Below are 27,773 nucleotides of genomic sequence, written 5' to 3'. Positions count from 1 at the left end.
ACGTGGACTTACAAGGCTCTGGCCTTTCGTTGCTTAAGTGCCTCCAGTTACTCTCCGTTTTATTAGTGCCTAAGTTCCAGTACCGAACCCAGTCCAGGGTAGGACTTCGCCACCTATCGACTGCTGACTCTGGACTGAACTACCTTTTTTCTCAAAACAATCTCGAGACCCACCTAAGTCCTGCCAGCCCCAGCACCCAAAGGCTCAACCCGCGGGAACGAGGGCTGGTATAGGTGAAGCTCCAGCGGCCTCTACCTTCAGCTCACTCCATCTGCCGATGGTGGGGACCCATAGGTCCCTACCTACGGGTTGCATCAACCCCACTTCAGCCCAAGGGTCCATCTCCGACGCAACAGGTTGCAAAGGCCATGGACTCGGTAGAGCCGCGTGCCCTCCACGCCATCCCAGGGCTGGCCTCCAAGGTACAAGAACAGCAGCAGTTTCTTGAGGCACTGGCCTCCTCCACGGATGGTCTCACGCCTAGCTTGATGCTCTTACAAATAATCCGGTTCCTCTTATGGCTCCTTCTCATCCACAGCCATCTCCATCGATGCTTCGAGCCTTATTGGCACTACCAGTGCCCCCACGCTTCAGTGGCGACTCCAGACTCTGCAGAGGGTTTATTAAACAATGTTATATGCAATTCGCTCTCCTGGTATATAACAGGTCCATTGCATCGGGTAACAACGAAGGTGCCGATGTATCTAGGAGCAAATCTCTGAGACGGAATTCGAAGTCGGATATATCGAGTACTTAACCAGACTTTCTGGCCATGGAGGAATTCAGGAACCGAGTGACATCAACTGTCAGCAGTTCTCTTGGCCCGGGAGGTGGCCTGATGCAAGCAGAGGCTTGTCTGCTCCCATAACATTTTGAGGGCATCCACAGTAGCCTGTGCCACAGGGGATGGCACTGATAGAGGTATAGGTCAGAGCTTTCCAAACTTTTCATGTTGGTGACACACTTTTTAGACAAACATAATTTCGGGACACAGTAATTAGTCTACAAGCAAACCGGAGGTTAAAGGTTAAATGAACGAAATGTATTTCGACAATTTATGTATGTTTCCTTAAATATATACATAATAAAATGTTTCACGACACAACATATCTTGTGAAAACCTTTCGTTTATATTAAAAATATATAATATTCCAAGATTAATGTTATTGTTATAATTTATGAGTAACAATAATAAAACAAAGTTATTGTGTTATTCAATTTACCTCTTTAATGAGATATGAGCTTGATGGGATGAACACAGCTTTTGAATATTTGGTGTTAATAAAAAAGTCCAAAGGGTCTTCTGCATAATTTTAAAAAGCTGGCCAGTTTCACACTATAAAATTATTTGATAGCCTCATTCAACTAATTCTATATGGCTATGAGAGTGAAATCTGGAATTTATAGGAAGGGACAGGATGTCAATATAAATCCTGCATCTCCAGTCTGTAACTCTGTGCATCCACTGAAATTCCCCCAAAACAATGGAGCTTGGATGTTTCCCTTACAGCTCATCATACTAAAAGATATTTTCAAATTCTGGTGTCACCTCACAGTAACAGCAGCACAAACACCTTCCACTGCCAGGCACATTGTGAACTAAAATAAAACCTCGCAAAAAAGACACTCAAAATCTATACTGCAATCCCATTGTAACATAACAGTAATAACACCAAGGACTCAAACAACAATAACCCTACCTGTGAAAAAGCATGGGTAAATATTACACTGGGTCCTAGAATACCAATACACCACCTATTGAGGAAACAAAACAAACCCGATTGCTATAGATCCCTATGCTAGCAGAATCTCTCATCATGGTCACACACACAGAGCAGAGACAGACCCTCACCAAATACAGAATACAAAATAAAGGAGCACAAATTAGACAAAAACTGAAATGGAAACTCCAAGAAGCCAGACTGTGTATTAACAATGGAAAAACAGAACCACCATTCCTCAGAAAACAAACAAAATCAAGAAACATAAAGCATCAGTTATAATAGTAAAACCATACTAATAAAAGAATATTTTAAAACTACTGATAAATAGAATTTCTATTAATTAAAATCATATACATTTTTTACAGTTTCCCAGAGGTTATCCTCTCTCACACAGACTCACATGTCCATTCTCTCTCACACATACACTGTCACATACATACACATTCATGCTCTTATACCCACCATAACCTCTCGCTCTCACAGACACTGACACACTCTCAGGCTCTAAGACACTCTCTCCCCCTCCTCACACACCCCACACACAAACTCTTACTCCCCTGGATTTTCTCATACACACTCTCTCTGGCTCCCTCACATACACACAAACACACACACCCAGGCAAGTTCCCAATCATTCTCACACAAACACACACACCCAGGCAAGCTCCCAGTCATTTTCACACACTAAAACTGACCCCCAGGCAGGCTCCCATTCATTTTCACACCACTCCCTCACCATCCCCCAGGCAGGCACCCATCCATTCACACACATACACCCCCAGGCAGGCACCCATTCATACACATGCACACACTAAAGGCAGACCCCCTCTCTTTCTTTTGCCAGCAACCTCGGAGCCTCTCTCCTTCCTCTGCTGCCACTGATGCCGCATGGCTATTGGGGAGGTGCTGATTGCTGCTATTGGCACTGAAGCCCATTCTGCTGCCTCCTCTGTGCAGGCCCTGTGGGTTTCCAGTTCCTCCATGTTGATCTCGTACATTGTGAGATCCGCATAAAGAAAGTGCTACTCTTGACATTAACAAAGATTACATGTGCCAATCAGTAAAAAGTAATTTCTTTCTTTTTTTTTTTTACCTTTGCTGTCTGATCTTAGTTTTCTAATTGGTTGGTCCCAGGCTTTTTTGTTCCACCTCCCCTTTCTTATTTTTTTGCCAATTCATTTCATATTGTCTTTTTTTCTATTTCTTTTCTCTCCATCTATCTTCTTCCCTCAAACATACAGTCAGGTTCTCATTCTCACATGCTTTCTCTCTCTCACACACACACACACACACAGGCTCTCACGCTCACATGCTCTCTCTCTCATACAATCATTCATACACAGTCTCTCTCTTGCACATGCTGTCTGACTCTCACACACCCAGGCTCTCTCTCACTCCCACATGCTGTCTTGCTCATGCACAGGCTCTCACTGTCACATGCTGTCTCTCTCTCACACACACACAGGCTCTCACATGCTGTCTCTGCAAACATTGAGATCCTCACTCCCACACCCAATCTCTCAACTCACACAGGCACCCAATCTCTCAACTCATCTCATACACGCACACAATCTCTCAATTCAGCTCATACAGGCACCCAATCTCTCAACTCATCTCATACACGCACACAATCTCTCAATTCAGCTCATACAGGCACCCAATCTCTCAACTCAGCTCAGCTCATACAGGCACCCAATCTCTCAACTCAGCTAATACACGCACCCAATCTCTCAACTCAGCTAATACACGCACCCAATCTCTCAACTCAGCTCAGCTCATACAGGCACCCAATCTCTCAACTCAGCTCATACACGCACTCTACGGACCCTCAGCCTCTCTCTTACCTCTGGGCCTCCTCTTCACGGGTCGCTGCAGGATCAGCTCTGCAGCGGCCCTGATCTTCTCGGGCCGATCGCGGCGACTCTGATCTTCTCGGGCCGATCTGATCCGCGGTGGGGGCCCTGCTACCGGGCCTCTTCTCGCCCGCTGCAACAACGCGGCTCCTCTTTTGCACATGGCTGCTTCATCTCCTTCCTGCCCGTGCGGCTCCGGCAACATTGTTCTTCCGGGGCCGCGTGGGCAGGAAGGAGGCGGAGCACCTGCACGTTTAGACGTGCCCTTTTTCTTCGGGCCGTGGTGACGTGAACGCACCACGGCCTTACCGATCTTCCGGCTGTGTGTCTGCGGCACACAGCACAACGATTCTTCGCTGCTCAGCCGCCAGTGGGATGAGCTCCACCGGCGGCCGCATTGGCTCCCACTTGCCGGTGTGTCACGTGCACTGGGCTTGCACGACACACCGGCACACCTCAGGCGACACACCAAAGTGTCGCGACACACACTTTGGAAAGCTCTGGTATAGGTAGTGGGGGTCATGGTTGTTTCCCATAGATGACTGAAAATGGAGATGTTCCAGTAGCAGTGGCGGCGTGAGAGTTGTAAGAAAACTCTGCCCAGGATAAGAGGTCTGACCAATTATCTTGTCGGTCATTGATGTAAGCGCGCAAGAAGGCCTTCAAGCAGTGATTCATCCACTCAGCTTGCCCGTTAGTTTGGGGATGATAGGCGGTCGTAAGGCTGATGTTAATACAGAATTTTTGGCAGAGGGAGCACTAGTACCTGGCAACAAATTGAAGACCTCGGTCTGAAACAATGTCCGTAGTTAAGCCGTGCAGTCTGAAGATATGGTGGAAGAATAATCATGCTAACTCTGGAGCAGATGGTAGGCCCTGTAGAGGTACGAAATGGGCCATTTTTTTAAATTGGTCTATGGTGACTAGGGATGTGAATCATGTGATCGATTGTCTTAACGATCGATTTTGGCTGGGGGGGAGGGAAATCTGATCATCATGGGTTTTTTTGTTAAAAAATCGTTAAAAATCGTAAATCGGGGGAGGGCGGGAAAACCGGCACACCAAAACAACCCTAAAACCCACCCCGACCCTTTCAAACAAATCCCCCACCCTCCCGAACCCCCCCAAAATGTTTTAAATTACCTGGGGTCCAGTGGGGGGGGTCCTGGCGCGGGAGGGGGGGAGGGCGGGAAAACCGGCACACCAAAACAACCCTAAAACCCACCCTGACCCTTTCAAACAAATCCCCCACCCTCCCGAACCCCCCCAAAATGTTTTAAATTACCTGGGGTCCAGTGGGGGGGTCCCGGCGCGGGGAGGAGGACGGGAAAACCGGCACACCAAAACAACCCTAAAACCCACCCCGACCCTTTCAAACAAATCCCCCACCCACCCGAACCCCCCCAAAATGTTTTAAATTACCTGGGGTCCAGTGGGGGGGTCCCGGCGCGATCTCCCGCTCTCGGGCCACGGCTGCGTTAATAGAAATGGCGCCGGTGGCCCTTTGCCCTTACCATATGACATGGCAAAGGTAGCGCCGGCGCCATTTTGGTTCCTGTCACCCGACGTCACGAGTGCAGGAGATCGCTCCCGGACCCCCGCTGGACCCCCAGGGACTTTTGGCCAGCTTGGGGGGGGCCTCCTGACCCCCACAAGACTTGCCAAATGTCCAGCGGGGGTCTGGGAGCGACCTCCTGCACTCGGGCCGTATTGCCAATATTCAAAATGGCACCGGCGCTACTTTTGCCCTCACTATGTCATACGGGTCGTATGAGATAGTGAGGGCAGATGGGCCTTGACATGAAGACATGACTATGGAGTGATGCGACGGCATCCGGACGAAGACACATGGCTGATGCGATGGCATCCAGGGACAAAGACACATGGCTGATGCAACGGCATCCAGGGACGAGACTCTTGACATCCACAAAGGCAACACGAGGCATGGACATTGGCACTGTCTCTCAGGGTGCCCTACTCAGGCCACCCACGGGACTGAGTCACGGACCACCCTGTCCGTTACGCGCCCTACACAGCCCCAAGGCTGGTCACGGACCACGACAGGAGCGGGACAGCACAGGAACACACATCCGGGACTTGACGGCTCAGGAGCACAGGACAACCGTCCACCGGCAGGCTAGTCCTCTCAGGAGTACTGCATCTGAGGGACCCCCGGCCTACCAATACCAGAAGGCTCGAGAGCGAAGACGAGGCGAGGTGAAGGTAAGAACATCACGGAAGGCAGGAACACCAGGACGAAGGAGATCCCGAAGACACCTGGACATGGACCTCAGGCATGAAGACTTGACATGGAACAATGAACAAGACGAGGAGCTCCACGAAGAGAAGAAGACCTTACACAGGCTCTGGCAGGCAGGAGCCTCCAGAGCGAAGACTCGACGACGATGCAAGGCCCTGGAGAACTGACGGAGCAGCCCTTTATAGGGCTGGAGCAGAAAACAGTCATCAAGGTGGGGCCCAGACACTTCCTGTGTCTGGCCCTTTAAATCTTGCAAGAAGACGTGGCCGCGTGCCTAGAAGGAGAGCAGGAGCTGTGCAGGACCGCGGACAGTGGCCTGCACCGACGTAGTCGCGTAGGAGCGTGAATAGAGGCAGGGCTGATCCTGGGCGCAGGCTCCAACGTTGGTAGCCAGCTCCTGCCGCTACTCCAGCCCAGGGCTTTTGCGGCCTCCAGCCACGAAGGAGGAATCGGCGTCGGGGGCGGTCCCAGCCCCGAAGACAGCCGTGGCTCCGGCCGCGGAAGCCCAGATGATGGTGGGCGGCCTCCGGGCCGCATGGGCAAGCCGATGGCGGCGCCCTGCTGCGTCGGCAAAAACGGCATGGTGAGTCAGTGAGCCTGCTCGCGGGGGAAACCCGCGGGCAGCGCGAATTCATAACAATTATAGACATTATCTGTAACGAATCAGAAGGTGGACCCTTGTTCCCAGGTAGGGTAGATCTCCAAAGAGAGAATCAACCCTCTTAGGTTCCTACCGTCGGAGGACAAGGCCTGGTGGATCAGCAGTTGAACGAAGACTTCGCCCTGGAAGCTCGCGGTCCCCCCAGGAGGAGCCCGTAGGGACCCGGGCCGCTGGGACTTAGTAGACTCACTGAAGACTGAAGATAGGTCTGGATGCAGGCGCCTCCTGCAGGTCATAGACAGTCCCGGAGTCAAAGCTGAAGAATGGTCAGGGGCCGGTCGAATCCAGGAGAGGGGTTGAGAGCCAGTCCAGGAAAAAGTCAGGAGAGTGATCCGAAGCCAGTCCAGGAGCAAAACAGGAGAGTGATCCGAAGCCAGTCCAGGAGCAGATCAGGAGAAGAGTCAGAAGCCGGTCCAGGGTCGAGCCAAGAGAAGAACAGAAGCCGGTCCAAATCAGGTGCCAAGAATTTATTTATTTTATTTATTTAACATTTTTTCTATACCGATCTTCATGGTTAAATACCATATCAGGTCGGTTTACATCGAACAGGGGTAAAATAACTAGGTAAAGGAAAAAAACAAAGTTACATTAAACGAGGACCATGAACTTGGAAGCTTAGGTAGCTGGAAGAAAAAAGATTAAGTTAAGTTAAAGGGAGAAATAACAAATTCCGGACTAGAGATAGTCCAGACTAGAGTTAGTCCACATGTTAGAGTCGGTATCCATGCTGTCCAGGTAATCAGAGAAGGGGAGGTTCCATTGATCGTGAGTAGATAACACCTAATGTGTATCCCAGGGTTCTGGGAAGGCTTGGCGGAACAGCCACGTTTTGAGTTTTTTCTTAAAAGTTAGCAGGCAAGGTTCCAGCCTGAGTTCTGCAGGGAGGTTGTTCCAGATGGCTGGGCCTGCTGTCGAAAAAGCTCGGTCCCTAGATGCGATGAGTCGCGTGGCTTTGGTTGGAGGGGCTTGTAGCGTTCCTTTGGATATTTCTCTCATTGGCCTGTTAGAAGTATGGAGTTTTAACGGAATTTCAAGGTCGAGATAAAGGAGATTGTAGATGGATTTGTGTATCAATGTAAAGATTTGTGGAGGACTCTGTGGTTGACTGGTAACCAGTGTAGATTTCGGAGGATGGGTGTAATATGATCACTCCGGTTGGTGCTTGTCAGGATTCTGGCCGCAGCATTTTGTATCATCTGAAGAGGCTTGATGGTTGAGCTGGGTAGTCCTGCGAGGAGCGCGCTGCAGTAGTCTATTTTGGCAAATATCAAGGATTGAAGAACTGTCCTAAAGTCGTGGAAATATAAGAGAGGTTTGAGTCTTAATACCTGTAGTCTGAAGAAGCAGTCTTTGGTTATGGTGTTAATCATACTCTTTAGGTTAAGACGGTTATCAAGTATTACCCCAAGGTCTCTAACCTGAGTATGAGAGAGGGCGTGGTTATGTTGGGTCTGTGACTGGTAGTTGTCTTGGTTGGCGGAAATGAGGAGGAGTTTAGTCTTATTAGCATTGAGGACCAAATTTAAACTGTTGAGGAGACTAGTGATAGATTGTAGGCAGTTGTTCCAGATCGAGAGTGATTTGGTAATGGATTCTGTTATGGGGATCAGGATCTGCACATCATCTGCGTAAATGTAGTGAATAAGGTTGAGACTTGTTAACAGTTGGCACAGGGGGAGGAGGTAGATATTGAAAAGGGTGGGGGACAGGGAGGATCCTTGAGGTACTCCTAGTGATGAATTTGTTGGTGGTGATTCTTTATTATTTATTCTGACCTTGAAGCTTCTATCGCTAAGGAAAGACTTGAACCAGTTGTAGACTTGTCCTGAAATGCCTATGTCTAATAGACGATTCAGGAGGATGGCGTGGTTGACAGTATCGAACGCCGCTGATATGTCTAAGAGGATTAGAAGAAAAGAGTGTCCTTTGTCCAGTCCCATAATAATATGGTCAGTTAGGGAGATGAGCAGGGTTTCTGTGTTGCGTGATTTGCGGAAACCATACTGTGAAGGACATAGTATATTGTAATCTTCTAAATACTCTGAGAGCTGGGTGTTAACCACCTTTTCTGTGAGTTTGGCTAAGAATGGAAGATTCGATATAGGGCAGAAATTAGCTAGTTCACTAGGGTCTAAGTTGTGTTTCTTAAGGAGGGGTTTGAGAGAGGCGTTTTTTAGGTTGTTTGGGTACAGTCCAACAAAGGAGGAGAGCAGGAGCAGGACGAAGAACAGGAACCAAACCAGGAGCGGAACCAAAAGCATGGACTCAGGATCCAGATAACCAGGAGCCTCAATACCAAGGCAAGGTCTGAGGAGCAGACCTTGCCTTAAATACAGGAACTCGGGGGAGGAGTCCCCAGGAGGAGCCATGACAATTTCCTGTCGTGGCTTCTTTAAATTTCCTCTTTAACTGCGCGTGTATGGCTCTAAGCAACTCTGGAGGGGGAGGAGTCAGCCCGGCTGGAAGAGGCCATGTAGCCAGGCCTCAGCAGCGGCAACAGCCGCGAGGGGAGCGCCACGGGAGGCTGTCCGCTCCCGCAGGAGCCCCTGAAGTGCCCCGACGCTGCGGGTGAGCAGTCGGCCCCTGTCACGGATCACAGCGGCCGGTGGCCATGATAGTGGGAGCCCCGGGGGTGGTCCGACGCCATGGGTAGGAGACCGGCCCCGGTTGCGGACCAATGCAGCCGGCGGCCATAACATTATCTCCATTAGTGAGCACTAAATTGAGTATAGCTCCTTCCCTTGTGGGTTCCATTACCATTTGTTTGAACAGAGCCCCTTGCAGGGCATCCACTGTCTCTCTACTATTGTTAGATTCTGCAGAAGGGATTCTCCAGTCTACATCCGGCAGATTAAAATCTCCAACAATCACCACCTCTCCCTTCTTTCCCATCTTTTGGATGACTTCAACCAGATCTCTGTCAAGCTCTTCCATGTGATTTGGAGGCCTGTAAACCACTCCAATAAAAATGGATGCCCCATCATCTATTTTTAGGTCGGCCCATAGTGCTTCTTCTTTGCCCCATCTTCCTTGCATCTCAGATGCTTGGATATTGTTTCTTATATAAAGAGCCACTCCTCCCCCTTTCCTGTCCTCTCTGTCCTTCCTTAACAAGTTATAGCCCGGTATTGCCATATCCCAATCATGAGATTCCGTGAACCACGTCTCCGTGACAGCAACAGTGTCCAAGTCTGCCTCTACCATTAGGGCTTGCAGATCTGGGATTTTATTGCACAAACTACAAGCATTTGTGTTCATAGCTTTCCAGCTTTTTTCGTTCAGGTTACTACTTTTCTTGGACTCCTTTTGTGGCTTATTTAGTAGAGTTTTGTTATTCACTTCACTCTTTTCCATTACATTTGTATTTGGGGGATGACATTTTAATATCTTACTGCCACCCCTGGTATCTAGTTTAAATGCCTTATAGCATAGGATTTGAATTTATCTATTAGGATCTTTTTTCCTGCCACAGACAGATGTAAACCATCTTTGACAAAGAGTTTTTTACTGTTCCATACACGGCCCCAGCCCCCAATAAATCCAAAACTTTGTTCCTTACACCAGGATTTGAGCCATACATTGAAGTTATTAATGTTACAAGTGCGACCTCCGGCAGTTGTAGGGACCGAGGGCTTGGAGTCTTCGGATCCCGTTACGGGCCGAGGGCACGATGGCCTTCAGGTCCTGTTACGAGTACGACCTCCAGAAGCTGTTACACTCCGAGGCAGGGAGTGTGAGCCCTTGGGCCATGGCATGACTCAGGGAGGAACTCCAAGCCACACCAAGGGAGGTGAGCTCGTGCGAGCATGGGTAACGAAAGCAGGACAAGGCTGAAGCAAGAACTAGGGTATAAGGTCTGACCCTCAATCGGACCTGCACACCCCAGGATGACCAACAACGCAATGTTGATTGACGAAAGGTCCTCAGACCGTTCCAAGCCCTTTCGGACCTGCCGTTGGGTACGGCAAGAGGTGGCAGGCCAGACAGAGGACGAGGGCAGACGAAGTCCTTAGAACACAGAAGACTTGGGACGAAGACTGAAGCGAGAACGTTGAAGACGAGGACACTGTAGACAAGGACTGAAATGAGGACGCTGTAGACTAAGGCTGGAGTAAGGTCATCAAAGACGAGGACTGAAGCAAGACACCACAGACGAGGACTGGAGCGAAGACATCATGGACGAGGGTTGAAGCAAGACATCGTAAATGAGGGCTGAAGCAAGACACTGTAGACGAGGGCTGAAGAGGATCAAGAGCTGGTGCGAGTCTGCGACGCAGCGCTCCCTACACAGTCCACCCGGGTGGACTGGTCACAGACCAGGCCGGGTGGACTGGTCGCGGACCATGCTGGACTCAAGGCAGTACTCCAGGAGGAATAGTGGAAGCTGATACCGGAACATGACTAAGCAACTGCAGAAGCCTGCACTGGGGCATGCCCTACACAGCCCCCCGCGGGACTGGTCGCAGACCACGCCGGAATCAGGGCAAGTTCAAACAGAGACTTGACATGGACTTAACACAGATTACAATAGGCTCTGAAGACCGGGACAACTCTGAAGCAGGATTTAATTCTCAAAAACAACGGACTGAAGCAGGATTCGATTCTCAAGGATTAAAAACACGAACTGAAGCAAGGAGTCTTCCAGAGGGTTGCACTGTGGAGATGAGGATAGCCTTGTACCGTGAGGTGCCCTACACAGCCACTACCTTTGCCTGGACGGACAGGCAGAGCAATCGAGGTCAAACACTTGTAGGAACATAAGGCCTGGACAGTTGACGGTCAGGCACAGTGTTTGAGGTCAGGCCCTTGTAGGGACGTACAGACATGGCAGTGGATGGTCAGGCACAGCGTTTCATGTCAGGTACATGTGCTGCAGTGCTTATATTATCTGGAGCATAGGAGGCAATTGGAGCTGCTGCAAGGCTTTGAATTGCTTTTATTCATCTTGCCATTCACAGGGAAAATTTGGAAACCCAAGCAAAGGCAGGTTTACTTTCAAAAACACTAGCATTTCCATCAACTCTGGTGCCAGCCTTGAGCGGTGAGGGCTCATGATATCCCCTGTCATTGAAAAGATACGTTCACTGGGCACACTGGTTGGTGGTCATTACAGATCACACCTAGCCACTTTGGCTAGGTGTGTCCAGACAGTGGACTTGTGTGCCCAATATGCCAGCGGATCTGTCTGCATTTTCTCTATCAGCTCTGAGAGATACTCTGTAACTGACAGCTGTGCTGGTGTCTCCTTTGCTTGGGCGGGCTCAGAGTCACTCATGCCAGCTGCTTTCTCTCTCGCCCGTTGCACAACTGATGAATCTTTATGGGCAACATGCTTTGGGCGTTCTGACATGGAGGAGGAGATACTATCTGTCGCTGACATAGTGCTGCTCCTGCTTGGGCTAGCAGCACAACTCTCTGACGTGCCTGCTGTTTCCACCTCTGCTTCAAGCCTAATCTGTCTCCGCCTATGGCGCTCCTGTTCACGGACTTTTGCTAATAGCAGCTCCTTCACAAATGACAGGGCAAGTTTCCCTTTCACACGGGGATCACAGACTGAGGCGAGCATGTATGTGCGGTCGTCTGTTAAAGGCCTTAATCTATTTTTCACCTGCTGCTGCAAAACGTCCAGACACTGCAGCACCTCAGCTGTCATTCCCTCTTCCTGTTTAAAGGCCTCCAAATGTTCATCCAGGAAATTAATTATAGGGATGATGTCAGCCAAAGTGGCACTTCTGGAACTCAGCTCCTCCGTGACATCCTTGAAGGGCTGCAGGATTTTTACCAGCTGACTCATGACTAACCAATCATGATGCCCTAAGGGATTCTGCACACCTATGTCCATTGTACCAGAAAGTTCATGAAGGGGTGTCTGCAGCTCCAGTAACCTCTCCAGCATCATAAAGGTGGAATTCCACCGGGTGGCAATGTCTTGAATGAGACGCTAGTGAGGCATATCCAAATCAGTCTGCTTTTGTCGGAGAACCTGCCCCGCCTTGACACTTCTGTGGAAGTGTGCTGCTATGTTCCTGCACTTCTGTATTAACCTATGCAGGTATTCATTCTCTTTGTCATTGGACTCCAAGCCCACAGCTGACTTCACTACCAGGTGCAGAGTGTGTGCAAAACATCGGATGTTCTTAAAGTGCCCATCGGTTATTGCCTTAACCATGTTTGCACCATTGTCTGTGACAAAGAACCCTGCCTGCGTTTTCCTGTCTCGCTGGTGTAGTTGCCAGCCCTCCAGCATCTGTCTGATGCATGCTAGAATATTGGCTGCGGTATGGGCCTGGTCCGTCAGGTGGGTGTGCAGTAAAGCCCACCTCCACCCTGATACTTCTTCAGTAATGGAGCTGTTGGCTGCCCCTGCCTCAGCCATGTCCCACCAGTGTGCTGTCAGGGAGAGGTAAGAGTGTGCAGCATTCATGGCGGTCCAGATATCGCAGGTGAAATGCACTCTTCCCTCTGCCTTAGCTAGCAGTGCCTGCATGCGACTGCGACACTGCTTGTACAGGCTGGGGATGACCTTTCTACTAAATGTGGTTCTGCAGGGGATTTTGTAATTTGGAAGTATGACCTTCAAAAAATGCTTGAAACCCACATTCTCCACTAGCTGCAAGGGCTGGTCATCAAGGGCAATCATTTCCCCAATGGTCCTGGTTACAACTTTTGAGGCTGCCTGCCTCCTACCCCGGGATAGCATTACCGCACTCCACCCCATTTCCTCCATGGTGGATTGTCACTTCTGCCACATGTCAGGGAGTTGCTGGCCTGCCACCTGACTGCTAGAAGGGGATGAGTACGTGGGCTGACTCTGCTGCTTTCCTACCACTGCACACTGGTTGGAAGGGGTCCCCCCATTAGTACTGCCAACCCCAGATGGCAGTAATCTTGTTGGGTGTTGCCTCTTCATATGATGGTTCATGCCAAAATTAGATAGATGTCCCATTTGCTTGCCTCTGCTAATATCCCTGGCACAGTAATTACACCGAGCATAACGCGGGTCTTCCGTCACTTTAAAGTGTCTCCAGATCGGAGATGTCTTTCGTGATCCTCCCCTCTCTAACACCTTGGGGGTGGATGCTGGCACTGGAGTTGAGGTAGTGGGTGCACCCTGAGAAGCAATGCCAGAGGGGGCCTCAGTCACCCTCTGTGCCTGTGCTGACTGCTCTTCCTCATCCTCGTTATCACTTTCATCTCTCCCCTGCTGCACATTTGTGGAGGCTAAGACAGGACTAACTGATTCTACCGAAGATTCGTCAGCTATTACTTCTTCCGTTTCTGATGAGAATCTCACACAAGAAGATTCTTCATCTGAATCAGAAGCAAACAGTGACTGCGCTACCTTGTCAATGCTAAGTGTCAGTCGAGACTTCTGTCCCCCTGCTGCTTTTGGGTGTCTACATTTTGTCTGGCATGACTCTGCCTCCCCTTCCCTCACCTCCAAAACAACAGGTACAAGTGGTGGCAATGGTGATGTATCATGGTCAGATTTCATTTTTTTTGGCATGGAACTGCCATCCCCTACAAAGAGTTTAGAGTGCGACAGTTGCCTTTTTAGCTGTACTGGTGGTTTTGCACTAGTGTCTTTTGAAGTGCCTCCTCTGCCAGTCCCAATCACTCGACTACATCTCTCTTTCCCTGACATTATGGATTTAATGTCACTGAGTAGTAACACTGCCCACTGTCACGGTGCCTGGCTGTGCACTAATGTGTGTGTCGTGCACACAGAAGCTGCTTGCTTGTAAGCACAAAAGAGGCAGACTCCCTGGGCACTTGACTGCACAGAACCACCCAATAGTTAGGATCAGTCTGTTAAAGCTACCCATTGCCCACTGTCACGGTGCCTGGCTGTGCACTAATGTGTGTGGCGTGCCCACAGAAGCTGCTTGCTTGTAAGCACAAAAGAGGAAGACTCCCTGGGCAGTTGACTGCAGAGACCCACCCAATAGTTAGGATCAGTCTGTTAAAGCTACCCACTGCCCACTGTCACGGTGCCTGGCTGTGCACTAATGTGTGTGGCGTGTACAAAGAAGCTGCTTGCTTGTAAGCCCAAAAGAGGCAGACTCCCTGGGCACTTGACTGCACAGACCCAGCCTGTTAAACTGCCCAGTGAAGCCCAGTGCACTGAGAGACTAAGTAATTGGAATTTTAAAAAATCAGTTTTAAAAAGCTGGAATTTTTGTCACTCCAGAAAAATGGATGAAATTGAAAATAATATATGTCTCCAAGCCAGCCCAACACCCTAAATGGTGGTCAGTGCTAGCTGACCTAGCACAGCTTCTCTTCTCAGTCAGAGATGACCAAAATAAACAGCTTGAAAGAAACAGGACTAGCTGACCCTGGCACTGCAGCAAAACAGAATAATTAGCTTTTTCTTTCCTTAACTAGCCTATCTCTCAGTGCAGCCTTCTCTTACACCCAGCCCACCTCCCCACAGCATCGCTGGAAATAAATGCGTGGCTCCTCGTGCTGATGTTTATATAGTGCTGGCTCATCAGTAAAATCGACAGAGAGCACTGAATGACAGCGCGATTGGCTGCATTCAGTGCATGTCACAAAATGTCAGCGCGGATACGCTGCATTCCGGTATCCATGCCGACCTGTCCGACTCTTTCCTGTGAGTCACTGTGACTCACAGGAAAGAGTCAGACAGGTCAGCATGGATACCGGAATGTAGGGCATGGGCGCTGCCATTTTGTGAAAATCATAGGTAGCTAGTAGCTAATGGGGGCGAAGAAAAGAGCGCGCCGCTGGGCGCACCAAATTAAACGGATAGTAAGTTAAATACGTGGGGAGTCGCGATGCGTTTCACCTCCCCACGTATTTAACGGATAGGATAAAATACGTTGCGGATCGCCAATACGTCGAAAACGGATGCACACCCCTACCTCCGGGCAAGACCATTGTACCCTGCAATCTGAGAAAGAAATTGCTAGCATGGGCTCACGATTCGAAACAGGCCGGACATCCTGGTCAACAAAGGGCACTGGCTAAGCTACAAAACTACTATTGGTGGCCCACCATGAAGGAAGACACTCTTGCTTATGTAGCTACCTCTTCCAATTGTGCCAGACAGAAACCTCCGCCCGGTTGTTCTTGGGGCCTGCTTCAACCCTTGCCAGCACCAGATGAGCTCTGGACCCACATTGCAACAGATTTTGTGGTGGACTTGCCACTTTCTGGAGGTAACAATACCATTTGGGTTACAGTGGATCGATTTTCGAAGATGACTCACTTTGTGGCTCTCCCTGCCTTGCCTTCAGCCATGGAACTTGCTAAACTATTCATCAGTCACATCTTTCGCCTTCATGGCATGCCTAAACACATTGTGTCTGACAGAGGAGCTAAATTTACAGCCAAGTTCTGGAAAGCCTTGTGTAAAAAATTTGACATCACACGACTTCACTTCTGGGTACCATCCTCAGTCAATTGGCCAAACTGAGAGAATGAATAGAACTCTCAAACAGTTCCTCTGTGCCTATGTCGGTTCACGTCAGAATGACTGGGCTGAACTGTTGCCCTGGGCTGAATTCGTCATCAATTCTCATCCAGCATCATCTATTGGATCTACACCTTTTGAAGTGGTCTACGGACAACAACTCTTACCACCTTTACCATCTCCACTTTCTGTGTCGTCCCCGGCAGCTCAATCTACTGCCAAAGACATCCAGCAGCTCTGGAGAAAGACTAAAGAGATGCTCCAAAAAGCAGGACAAAGAGCAAAGAAAGGCTATGACACTCACCATCGCAAGGCTCCTGAATTTCAGCCTGGTGATAAAGTTTGGCTGTCTACCAAGCATTTGAGACTTAAGCTGCCATCTGTTCGATTTGCTCCACGCTTTGTCGGACCTGTTGCATCCGTCGGTCTGAGACGGCTTTGACCTCTGTGCCTCACCTTTCTTCTTCCTCTCTCCTCAAGCTTTGGGAAGATGGCTGCTGCCGCGTCTTCATGCCACTCTCTCCGGCATCCCTGGAATGGCAACAGCGACGGTGTTCGCCATGTTTCTCCTGAGGGCCTCCTAGGGTGTGCGCGCGCACGCCACCCACGTCTTTGTCCATGTCATGGTGAGAACCTCGTGGGTGTCCCCCTTGAGTGACATCATGCCATCTGGGTATTTAACCTGCCTTTCTTTTGCTAACAAACTGAGTTGGAAAGGATTGGACTCCTCCAGTCTAAGCTGCTCTGCCGCTTCCTTGCTGCTGTTGGAAGCTCTCTCTGCCCTTCGGGATTTTTCATCTCTAACCTGGGTACCCACTCCTCGGAGGCCCTTATGCTTTCTTTCAGGTACCTCTCTGGGATACCGGGTACTTGTTCCTCGAGGGCCTGCTCTCCCTGCCTTGGTGCCTACAATCCTACTACTTCTGCCTGCCAGGATATCCATCCATACAGCTATCTACTTCAGTGAGTAACTTAACCTTGTCAGTCTGTCTCATCTTCAGCTCAGCGCTGGGAGCCTGCATCCGGTACTTCCTCTACTACCCTGCGCTGCCATCCATCTACTCAAGTGTGGGACTGGTCTCCTCTGCCGAGGTCCCCTGGACTATTCTACTGGGTTATCTTACTACTGCCACCTCCTGGGCAGTACCACCAAGCTGTAAAATAAATACCAATATTTAGTGTCTGTGTGTATAACAGTCTAGCCTAGTACTGCGGTTCCTCACGAGGCTCCTCCCCGTGGGAGTGGCCATCACCGCAGTACCCAAGAATCCACTCCAATATCTCAAAACCATAACAGAAGGAGCAGGCCCCGATGGCGGCACTTAGGCAACGAAGAAAGGCGGTCCTGGAGGTGGCTTCCTGCCGCGAAGAGGAGCCCCGACGGCAGCGCTTGGGCCACACAGATGGAAGGAGCGGCGGTGGCAGCTACCTGCCGCATACGTCGGTAGTCTGGAGCGGCGAAGGTCGCATTAACAGGGGACCGGCAGCGTTGAGGTGGTAAGTGGAGGACCTGCTTGTGGGATGGGCTCCGCGAGCAGGATTGTAACAGCCTGAGATAGCCTGAAGGCAGACAGACCTGTCAGGTCCAGGTCCTGAGCAAGTGGACTCTTGTGCTGTGGCATAGTTGGCACAGCCTAGTAGGCGAACATACTACACCTGCTCTGAAAGATGGCGGATGCACCATGGCCTGGGTCAGAGCTGGGAACCTCACCTGTACTAGCCCCATTCCTCACAGGTTGAGCCCTTGGGGTCCAGGGACCAGCAGGACTCAGCGAATGGTCCCATAGGGCAAAAGATAAAGAGAGAGTCTGGAGCCAAACTGAGGTTAGAGCAGGCAGCAGTCAGAGAATCACCAGGTACAGGCAAAGGGTTGGGGAAGGCAGCAAGGAGAGCATAGTTCAGTTCCAGAGCAAGGGTCAGTGGTAGGTGGCATGCAACAAAGTGCTTAGTACCCGAAGCAATGGTTAATGGCAGGTGGCAAGCAAGTCCAAGGCAATGGTTAATAACAGAATCAGGCTGAGACAGACAAGGATGGGGGAGGAGACAGGACACGGAGGACTAAGGCAAGGCAGGGCAGATAAGGCAAGACAATGGGAGCAGGGTAACAGAGGCAAGATGGCAAGGTAATACAGACAAGACAATAGAGCAAGGACCAAAGGCAAGACAACAAGGCAAAGTAACAAGGAACAGGAGAAGGAACATGCACTGCAAGGCAGGAGGGCTTGTTACTGAGCCTAAAATTCCCTGTTGGCTGACATCTTCAAGAAGGGCCGGAAGAGGATTTTCACCACAAGGGACTGGTGTGGTGGACTCATCAGTGGCATGAAGGCTGGAGGGAGGATTACAGTTGGCTGCATTCCTGCCAGGTGATACCAGATGCAGCATCGGAGTGAACCCTTGGAGCCCTGGGGTGGGTGAGGTTGGCCGTAACAACCAACACAACCGATCAAGTGTGACAAGAATAGCTCTCTGATTCTTGTTATACTTCCTCCTGTTACACCACTAGCTGCAGAGAAAACATTCCTGTGGTACAAATATGCAAAATCCCAGAGAAGACTCACAAAATTCTGTGGATCTTCAAAAGGGTTACAAGCCACTTGACTCCTCCAATCTTGAATGTTTAGCAATCAGATTGAGTGTGTTCCATGAGTGTCAGCATTGAGATGGTATCTTAAAAGAGGAGGCTCAGAAGAGATTAGAGGAGTAGCTTTTTTTAACTCTTTAATTTTCAAAACAAGTTATTACATCAAGTACATTTTGATAAAAGATAACACACAGCAAGTATGAGTTAACATAAATAAATTCAAGAAAAAACAAACAAAAGAAAATTAATAATCCATACTGTACAAAAGACCTCATTAATGATATAAATAAGTGGAAAAAATCCTGAAGAAATCTGATTAGATCAATACTTATGAGGCCCAAATTGTCATGGGACAGATAAGAGCATTTCACTATGGTATAGAAAACATTCCAGTTGAACAGGATAAAAAAAACCCATAGTTGTTCCCCTGGAATCAAATCACACATTTACAAGGAATCTTGAGAAAAAGGTTATCATTAAAATCATCCACTGTACCTGAGACTTGAGAATGGCCAATGTAATCCCAATATTTAAAAAGGGCTCCAGGAGCAATCTGGGGAACTATAGACCAGTGAGCCTGACTTCAGTGCCAGGAAAATAGTGGAAACTATTCTAAAGATCAAAATCAGAGAGCATATAGAAAGACATGGTTTAATGGAACACCGTCAGCATGTATTTACCCAAGGGAAGCCTTGCCTCACAAATCTGCTTCATTTTTTTGAATGAAGGTGAACCAGTAGATGTAGTGTATTTGGATTTTCAGAAGGCGTTTGACAAAGTCCCTCATGAGAGGCTTCTAGGAAAACTAAAAAGTCATGGGACAGGAGGCAGTGTCCTTTCATGGTGTTGCGCCCGTCGGACGCAGGCAGCTGTGACCTTTGCTGCTCACCTCCTTTCTCTATGCAGCTCTGAGTCTGGGCAGAATGGCAGCCTCCGCTTCCACTCGCCAACCTTCATGGCGTGCGAAGGACAGCATGGGCGCTCCCGGCAGCCATCTTACATCTGGGGTTACCTAAGACATGCGCGCGTGCCTACCCCCTTCTTAAACACGTCAGCGCGGGAACCTCGGGGGCATCCCCACCACATGACGTCATCCGCCTACCATACTTAAACTCAGCTGACGGAAGACGAGTTAGCAAGGAATATTGTCCTGCTAGTTCCGCCTCTCTGGGACTTCGCCTCACTGACTTCTGGGTGACCTAGGTACCCGCTCCTCGGGGGCCTTGCCACACTCAGGGCTATCCGCTCCTCAGAGAGCCATTATCTGTCTCTCTCTGGTTCAGTGAGTTCCTGCATCGTTCTCAGACGACTCCGGCTGTTCCTGTTGCAGTCATCCTCGGTGTCTGTTTTCCATCTACCTCTACAGTACCGGTGTGAGTACACTACCTTTGTGGGTACCCTGCTTGCGGGCCACTACCGGATCCCTCTTGTCTTGTGCAACTATACTAGCGGCTTCCGGCCTACCCCACGCTGCGGACCACTACCAGGATTGTCAGCACAAGCTAAGCCTAGAGAAGGTATTCACCGGACCACTCCGCGCTGCGGATTACTACTGGACTGACCAGCTACAGTACTGATTCTTTTGATTTGCTCTTCAGATCTACATTGCTGTATAATAAAGCTATTTCCTCTGTTGTCCATCACTGCTGAGACCTTGCTTGTTGTGGTAAAGCCCACAGGGCTCCTCCCTGTGGGCAGAGTCTTCACTCGCCATGACCCAAGGGCCCCACTACTAGTTCAAGAAATACAGAACATAACAGATTGCTAACTCCATGGACCCGGCTCAGCTCTCAGCCTTGCAGGCCATTCCTGGCCTGACCCAACAGATCACCGAGCAACAGAGGTCTCTTGACACGTTGGCTACTGCCTTTAACCAGCTGAATTCCAGACTGAAGGATTCTTCTACTTCCAGTGAGAATGCATCTCCCCCGGTGATTACCGGGTGAACGACAGTTCCTCTACCAGCCCCCATACATTTCACAGGAGACTCCCTGTTGTGTAGGGGCTTCCTCAATCAATCCTATATGCATTTAGCTCTACAACCAGCTTACTTTCCTACTGCTACTACCGAGATTACTTACATTTTGTCCCTGTTGGATGGGAAAGCCCTGGCTTGGGCTTCACCCATTTAGGCGTGCAATGACCCTATCCTAGCTTGGGTTTTAGAACATAAGAACATAAGAAATTGCCATTCTGAGTCAGACCAAGGGTCCATCAAGCCCAGCATCCTGTTTCCAACAGAGGCCAAACCAGGCCACAAGAACCTGACCATTACCCAAACACTAAGAAGATTCTGTACTTCCCCTTTTAGCAGTGTGTTTATTGCTGTTTTATTATTTATTATTTTTATTGCTGTTTTATTATTATTTTTATTGCTGTTTTATTATTTTATTATTTTTATGCTTTTTACTATTTTAGACAAATTTAACAGCTATATCTTAATTATTTCCGCTTTGTATGTTCTTTTATTGCTATCCATTGTATTTCTCCTGTTTTAATTTTGTATACTGTTGTGATGGTTTACTGATGTGATGGTTTAAAAAACCGAAATAAACCATATACCATAAACCATAAATGACTTGCCTGAGTTTCTGGCTCTCTTTAAGTCAGTTTTTGATGACCCCGCTTGCCAGTCTATTACCAGTTCAGCACTCCTGGATCTCAACAGGGAACCAAACCACTTCCGGACTACGTGATTGAATTCAAGACCCTGTCTTCTAAACTCCTATGGGATTCAGGTTGCCTAAGAGCTATATTTCTACAAGGACTCAATTCCCGCATAAAAGATGAACTTGACGCCCGAGAGTTACCCAACACTCTAAGCTCACTGATGGACCTGGCTGGGTGAATTGACCACCGTATACGCGAACGCTGTACTGTGGTAAAACCTATGAAGAAACATGTATAGTGGTATCCATTCACGGAATCTACCGCCCACTCCAGTCCAGGTTGTACCTAGCCCTGAAGAAGAAGATGAACCTATGCAATTAGGCCGTAGTCATCTGACAGCCAAAGAGAGGTGCTTTCGTAAAAAGATGGGCCTGTGCATGTATTGCGGGAAGACCCGCCATGCAGTTCAAACCTGCCCTATCTGTCCGGGAAACATGCAGACCTAGGATCCGCTGGAGGACTCTTCCTAGGTCTAACTGCTCCTTCTCCTCCACTGACTCTTCCTGTTTCCATCATCTCTGGGCCTCTTGAATTCGCCACTCAAGCCCTGGTTGACTCAGGTGCAGGTGGGAACTTTATTCTCAAAAGGTTAATTGAACACCTACGACTTCCTACTGAGCCAGTACCCACACCGCTCCTCCTCTCGACCATTCATGGCAAACCCTTGCCTGGAGAAATTACGATCACCACACAGCCTGTCTGCCTCCGCACGGGATCCTTGCATACAGAAACCATCACGTTCCTGGTTCTTGAAAAGGCCATCCACCCTGTAGTAATTGGCATACCCTGGCTACAAGAGCACTCTTCTCAATTTAATTGGTCATCTATGGAGCTATCTCAGTGGGGCCCTGACTGCCATAACAGATGTCTAAAAAAAATAACTCCACTGTCATGTATGGCTACTACGTCCACTCCTCCTGGTCTACCACCACAATACGCTTCCTTTCAAGACGTATTCTCAAAGCAAGCTGCAGATGTGCTTCCTCCACACAGACCCTTTGACTGTGCAATCAATTTAAAGCCCAATTCCGAGCCACCCAGAGGAAGAGTGTATCCACTCTCCCTAGTTGAAACTGAGGCCATGTCAGCTTATATCCAAGAAAATCTGCAGAAAGGGTTTATTAGACCCTCCAAATCTCCGGCAGGAGCCAGATTCTTTTTTGTCGGCAAGAAGGATAGATCCCTTCACCCTTGCATTAAATACAGAGATCTGAACGGTCACGTGGGTGATGTGCTGACGCAGATGGGTTCCCTGTCAGCTTCGGGCACCGCGCCCCCAAAATCCACCGGCATCACCCGATAATGCCGTCTTACCTGGCTGCAAACATACGGGCTGCAAGCGGCTTATGTCAATTGTTCATTTCATGCAGAGATCTCCCCAGCCAATGATGTCCAGAACCGGCAAAAAGGAAAAAGAAAAAGGGAGAGTCGCCAATTCCAAAATGGCGGCAACCACGAGTGAGGCTGTAATGGCTCCCACGACTCCCCTACAGTAGCGATCCTCAAGGAAACACTTGCGGAGGCATTGGACGAAAAGCTGGCTTCCATATCTTCCCAGCTTTCAGAGGTAAAAGCAGCAATTGCCGAATTTCCTTCCCGTATCAAACAGTTAGAGGGAAGGGTGTCAGTGGCAGAGGATGACATCACGGCTGCAGCAGCACAGCTCTCTGCACATGATAAAGCCTTGAAAGACTGTCAGGAAAAAATAGATGACTTGGTGAACAGGTCTAGGCGGGCGAACCTACGATTTTTAGGCCTACCCGAGGCATAGAAGACTGTAATTTGGGCGCTGTTTTGGAGAAGTGCCTCCCTGAAGCAGTAGGCCTGGAAGCCTTGCAGGGCTTGCTATGTATTGAATGGGCCCACCGGCTGGAATCACGGGGGTTGGCCGATTCCCGCCCGTGAATTGCTATTGCAAAAATCCTCATCTACAATCACAAGCAACAGATATGGATGGCATACCGTAAAAAAGCAGATCTCACGTACCAAGGTCACAAAGTTAGAATTACGCAAGACTATTCTGCTAGGGTGACTCAACGTTGGAAGTTTTCCTAGATCTGTTCCCAGCTGATTCACAGGCAACAAAAATTTGCTTTTCAATTCCCTGCCACGCTTAAAATATGGTGAGACGGGAAAGTTTTCACGTTTCAGAGCCCAGAAGAAGCTCAGAAGTTTGTGGCACAACAGCAGGGTTAAATGAGAAAATCACTTTCAGACTGCTCAGATATGTGCCATTTGCATCGGCAGGGATGGTAGTTTTTTGATTACAGCAGAGGACCAACCATTTGAGAGGATACAATGCAGCAAGATGACCCAACCGGAGTGGGTGATAAGGAACAAGGACATAAGTTGTTGGACTTGAACTGCGTACTCTTACTGACGGCCAGCAATGAACCTCACAAGTTGCTTTATGACCAATACATATTCAGGTTTTCCTTTTCTTGACAGTTTAATGAAATTATTCTAGCTCTGCAAAAGTTAAATGTTGATATAAGGTATAAAGAGACATATGATCTCTTAATATTTGGGAGTGGGGTGCCTGGACACCCAGTTGCAGTGGGTGACCCTACTCTTCTCCAGGATGGAGAAAGAGTTTTTGATGCTGTTTTGGGGGGGTTTAACTTTTTTTTTTGAAATTGGGGATGTTTCAGGGAGGGGGAGAAGAGGGGTAAGGACTTTGGGAGGGTGGGGAGGGAAAACATTGATTTTCTGTTCTCAGTTTAATGCATTAAGATGTTTGTATATTATATGCTGTTGGTATAGGTGGGAAATTGATTCTTATTTCCATTTGCTGGATCCCTTTTCCTTATCCAATGCATCTTTCCAGTCTTACTGTGTACAAATCCGCTGGGTAACATGTGGAGTACCAGGCCAGGAAGAGAGAAAGGGGGAGGCCAGGCTGGGAGCTTCCTCCTTTAAGGGAACTGGTATTAGCTATCATGATTTGATCTACCTAGCGAGCAATGGCTAAATTAATATCTTGGAATGTAAACGGATTAGGCACTCCAGTGAAGCGAAAAAAAATATTGTCCCACTTGCACTTACATGCCGATGTGGCGTGCATTTGAGAAACTCACCTTACGGACCTTGAAAGTCAAAAACTTAAACAGGAATGGGTAGGAACCTGTGTATATGCTGCAGCGGCCCACCGAAAGAGGGGAGTGGTGATTTTGATACACAAATCCACAAACTTTCAAATTATTAACTCTATACCTAAGAACATAAGAAAACATAAGAAAATGCCATACTGGGTCAGACCAAGGGTCCATCAAGCCCAGCATCCTGTTTCCAACAGTGGCCAATCCAGGCCATAAGAACCTGGCAAGTACCCAAAAGCTAAGTCTATTCCATGTTACCATTGCTAATGGCAGTGGCTATTCTCTAAGGGGGTCATTTTCAAAGGAGTTACGCATGTAAATGTGACATACTATCGTAGCAATTTTCAAAAGCTATTTACTCGAGTAAAGTGCACTTACTTGAGTAAATCCTATGGACAATTCAATGGCATATATTGTAGCAATTTTGAAAAGCCCACTTACTTGAGTAAAGTGTATTTACTCGAGCAAAAACCAGTTTTGCTCTAGTAAATGCTTTTTAAAATCCGCCCCTAAGTGAACTTAATAGCAGGTAATGGACTTCTCCAAGAACTTATCCAGTCCTTTTTTAAACACAGCTATACTAACTGCACGAACCACATCCTCTGGCAACAAATTCCAGAGTTTAATTGTGCGTTGAGTGAAAAAGAACATTCTCCAATTAGTTTTAAATGTGCCACATGCTAACTTCATGGAGTGCCCCCTAGTCCTATTATCTGAAAGAGTAAATAACTGATTCACATCTACCCGTTCAAGACCTCTCATGATTTTAAACACCTCTATCATATCCCCCCTCAGCTGTCTCTTCTCCAAGCTGAAAAGTCCTAACCTCTTTATTCCTCATAGGGGAGCTGTTCCATTCCCCTTATCATTTTGGTCGCCCTTCTCTGTACCTTCTCCGTCGCAATTATATCTTTTTTGAGATGCGGCGACCAGAATTGTACACAGTATTCAAGGTGCGGTCTCACCATGGAGTGATACTGAGGCATTATGACATTTTCTGTTTTATTCATCATTCCCTTTCTAATAATACCAGCAGTATGTAACACTGGGTCATGCTTTACTTGTTGCTGTATAGTTTAAGCACCTTGGGAAAACAATATTATTTTGTATAAATGATTTTTATTTCAGAACAGGAAAGTTACCCCTGGATCGAGCTCTAGACCTGATCAAGTATCTCAAACATGAAACAAGCAATGTTCCACTTCGGGAAGGCCTGAATTATCTGAAAGCATTCTATCTTTTTATGGAAGAAAGAAATATTTCCGATATAGCTGAAAATCTCAAGGTATTAAAGTATAGAAGAACACCAAGCTTTTAGATCTACTCAGAGGTCGAGTGTTTAGTACTTTGCTATCAGCAAGAGAGATGGGGAGATTGCTGGCTCGATGTTCTGCACATTGGCCTTAGGCACAAAGAGGTCAATATTCAAAGGGATTTATCCATATAACTTTTGAACTATCTGGATAAGCTCCAAGATTTGAAAATCTAAGCCAGATATCTGGATAAAATCTATCTGGATAACCTAGAGGCATTTCAGGAGTGTTCTAGGGTAGAGTTCAGTTCAATAATTTATCTGGCTAACTGATATTCAAAGTTAAGCAGATAAGTTATGGCTACAGAGGTATGTGGAGACAGTGGTGGGTGGCGCAGATAAAATCATGACTATTGACTGTGGAGGTATTTAGAAATTGGAGAGGCTGGAGTGGTTTTGTTTGTTTTATATTTTATTAATTTTATGTTAATTGTTTTACACTTTTATGATGTAGTTTATTGTTTTAAGCTTTGTACATCTCTTTGAGCGATTTTATCCTAAATCTAGGAAAATGATTAATACATTTTATTAAATAAATATAAATAAATAAATCTGAACATCCCTGACAACAGGGTTAACGTTATCTGGGAATATGTTCCCAGATAACTTTATTTTAACTGGCTATATTGAAATAATATAGCCAATTAAGTAGTATTGCAAACTTAAGAAAAATATTTAGCAAGTCTGCTGACCCGATCTCACACCCCCTCACCACAGTGAAACAAATGTTGGGCATTGCACCTAATCCCTCTGCCCCTAAAATTATTCAAAAAATGAAGTGGGTCTATAAGCCTGAAAAGCCTCCCCACTCCCGCCCTCTCTCCCCCCAAATTCACTAAATAGAATTTTAAGATAGGACCCTCCCCTCCTGAAGCACCCCCTTCCCTCTTCCCTGTAAGCCCTATCCAAACTCTCCCACTCCTGGCACCCTTACCACTGCCCGGACCTTGGTACGTGTCCAGCTCCCTGCGCAATTAGCACTGCTTTGTCAGCAATACTGATAACCTAAGCTACCAGTGTTCTTGTCAGATTATTATTCTGACAGTTGCTGGAAGCTTAAGCTACCAGCGATGCTTTCAATACAGCACTGCTGGATGCATGTACCAAGCTCTGAGCAGTGGAAAGGCAAGGAGGTGAGGCAAGAAAGTTCAGATAAGGCTTTGGGGGGGGGGGGGGGGAGTGGGAGAGGAGGAGGGGGAGGAGTAGACTTCAAGAGGCGGCTACTTCAAATTCTATTTAATTAATTTTTGGAGGGAGTCGAAGGAGGAAAGGATTTTCAGGTCTATAGGCCTATTATGTTTTTGGAATATTTTGGCGAGGGGGGGGGAGTGGGGAAAGAGGATCAGGCTCAATGTTTAATATATGTGTCACTGGGATTTAGGGTGGGGATCAGACTGGCAGACTCATTTATTTATTTATTTTAGAGGTTACATTTCTACTTAATTGGCTATATTATTTCAGTATAACCAGTCAAGGTAAATTTATCCAGGAACATGTTCCTGGACAACTTTGAAATAAAACCTGCTATGTTTGAATATTATCAGTTACATTTCAAAATTATTCGGCTGGATATTTAACTTGCTGAATATCCCTGATTATTTATTCAGCTAACTTCAGGGGCTGCAGAAAGAGTCTTCTGCCTTGCTGCAATCTCGGAACAGTCAGGGTCCACCAAGGATCATCAATTAGGGATCAGAGATATCCACACCGGTTCTTGGTTCTAAAACGAAGTTTATTTTAAATCCAAATGTAGACAGAATGTATATATATAGGTGAAACTTGCAATAAATAGATGGATATAGTCCAAGAGGAAACAACAAAAATAGTTAATTTTCACTCTTCAGTTACTCTTCTCAGAGTAAGAGGGATCCCACTCACAATATTCAGCCCCAAAGCCCTCAGGCCAGCATATCAAAAAACAAAGTTCTCTTTCTGGAGCTTTCCCAGTAAAGAATTCCACCCCTTTTCCTATCTCTAAAGCACAGCTTGGAATCTTATTCAGGGTCCGATGCAATAATCTTCGTGGAAAGCGGGCGCTGACTTTTCAGCACTCGCTTTCTTAACGCATGCATGGTGCCCACAAGGGGGCGCGCCATGCAATATTTAAATTAGGGGGGTCGCACTAGGAAGGAGGCGCTAGGGTCGCTTGCGCGACCTTAGAGTCCCCTTTGT

At 47.9% G+C, this 27,773-nt stretch overlaps 1 protein-coding gene across 3 annotated transcripts in view; it reads left to right on the top strand.

The window, feature by feature from the left end:
- Window positions 1-27,773, top strand: part of ERAP2 (endoplasmic reticulum aminopeptidase 2) — a 258,175-nt gene that overhangs the window by 142,250 nt on the left and 88,152 nt on the right. For all 3 annotated transcript variants that reach the window (XM_029572856.1, XM_029572865.1, XM_029572875.1), the window contains exon 13: window positions 25,418-25,574. In XM_029572856.1, the coding sequence (XP_029428716.1) occupies window positions 25,418-25,574 (157 nt within the window). The remainder of the gene's footprint in view (window positions 1-25,417; window positions 25,575-27,773) is intronic.

This window comes from Rhinatrema bivittatum, chromosome 1 (assembly GCF_901001135.1).
Source record: "Rhinatrema bivittatum chromosome 1, aRhiBiv1.1, whole genome shotgun sequence".
NCBI classification, from domain to species: Eukaryota; Metazoa; Chordata; class Amphibia; order Gymnophiona; family Rhinatrematidae; genus Rhinatrema; species Rhinatrema bivittatum.
Note: the sequence above shows the minus strand (reverse complement) of the source record. Positions and strands in the feature narration are given on the sequence as shown.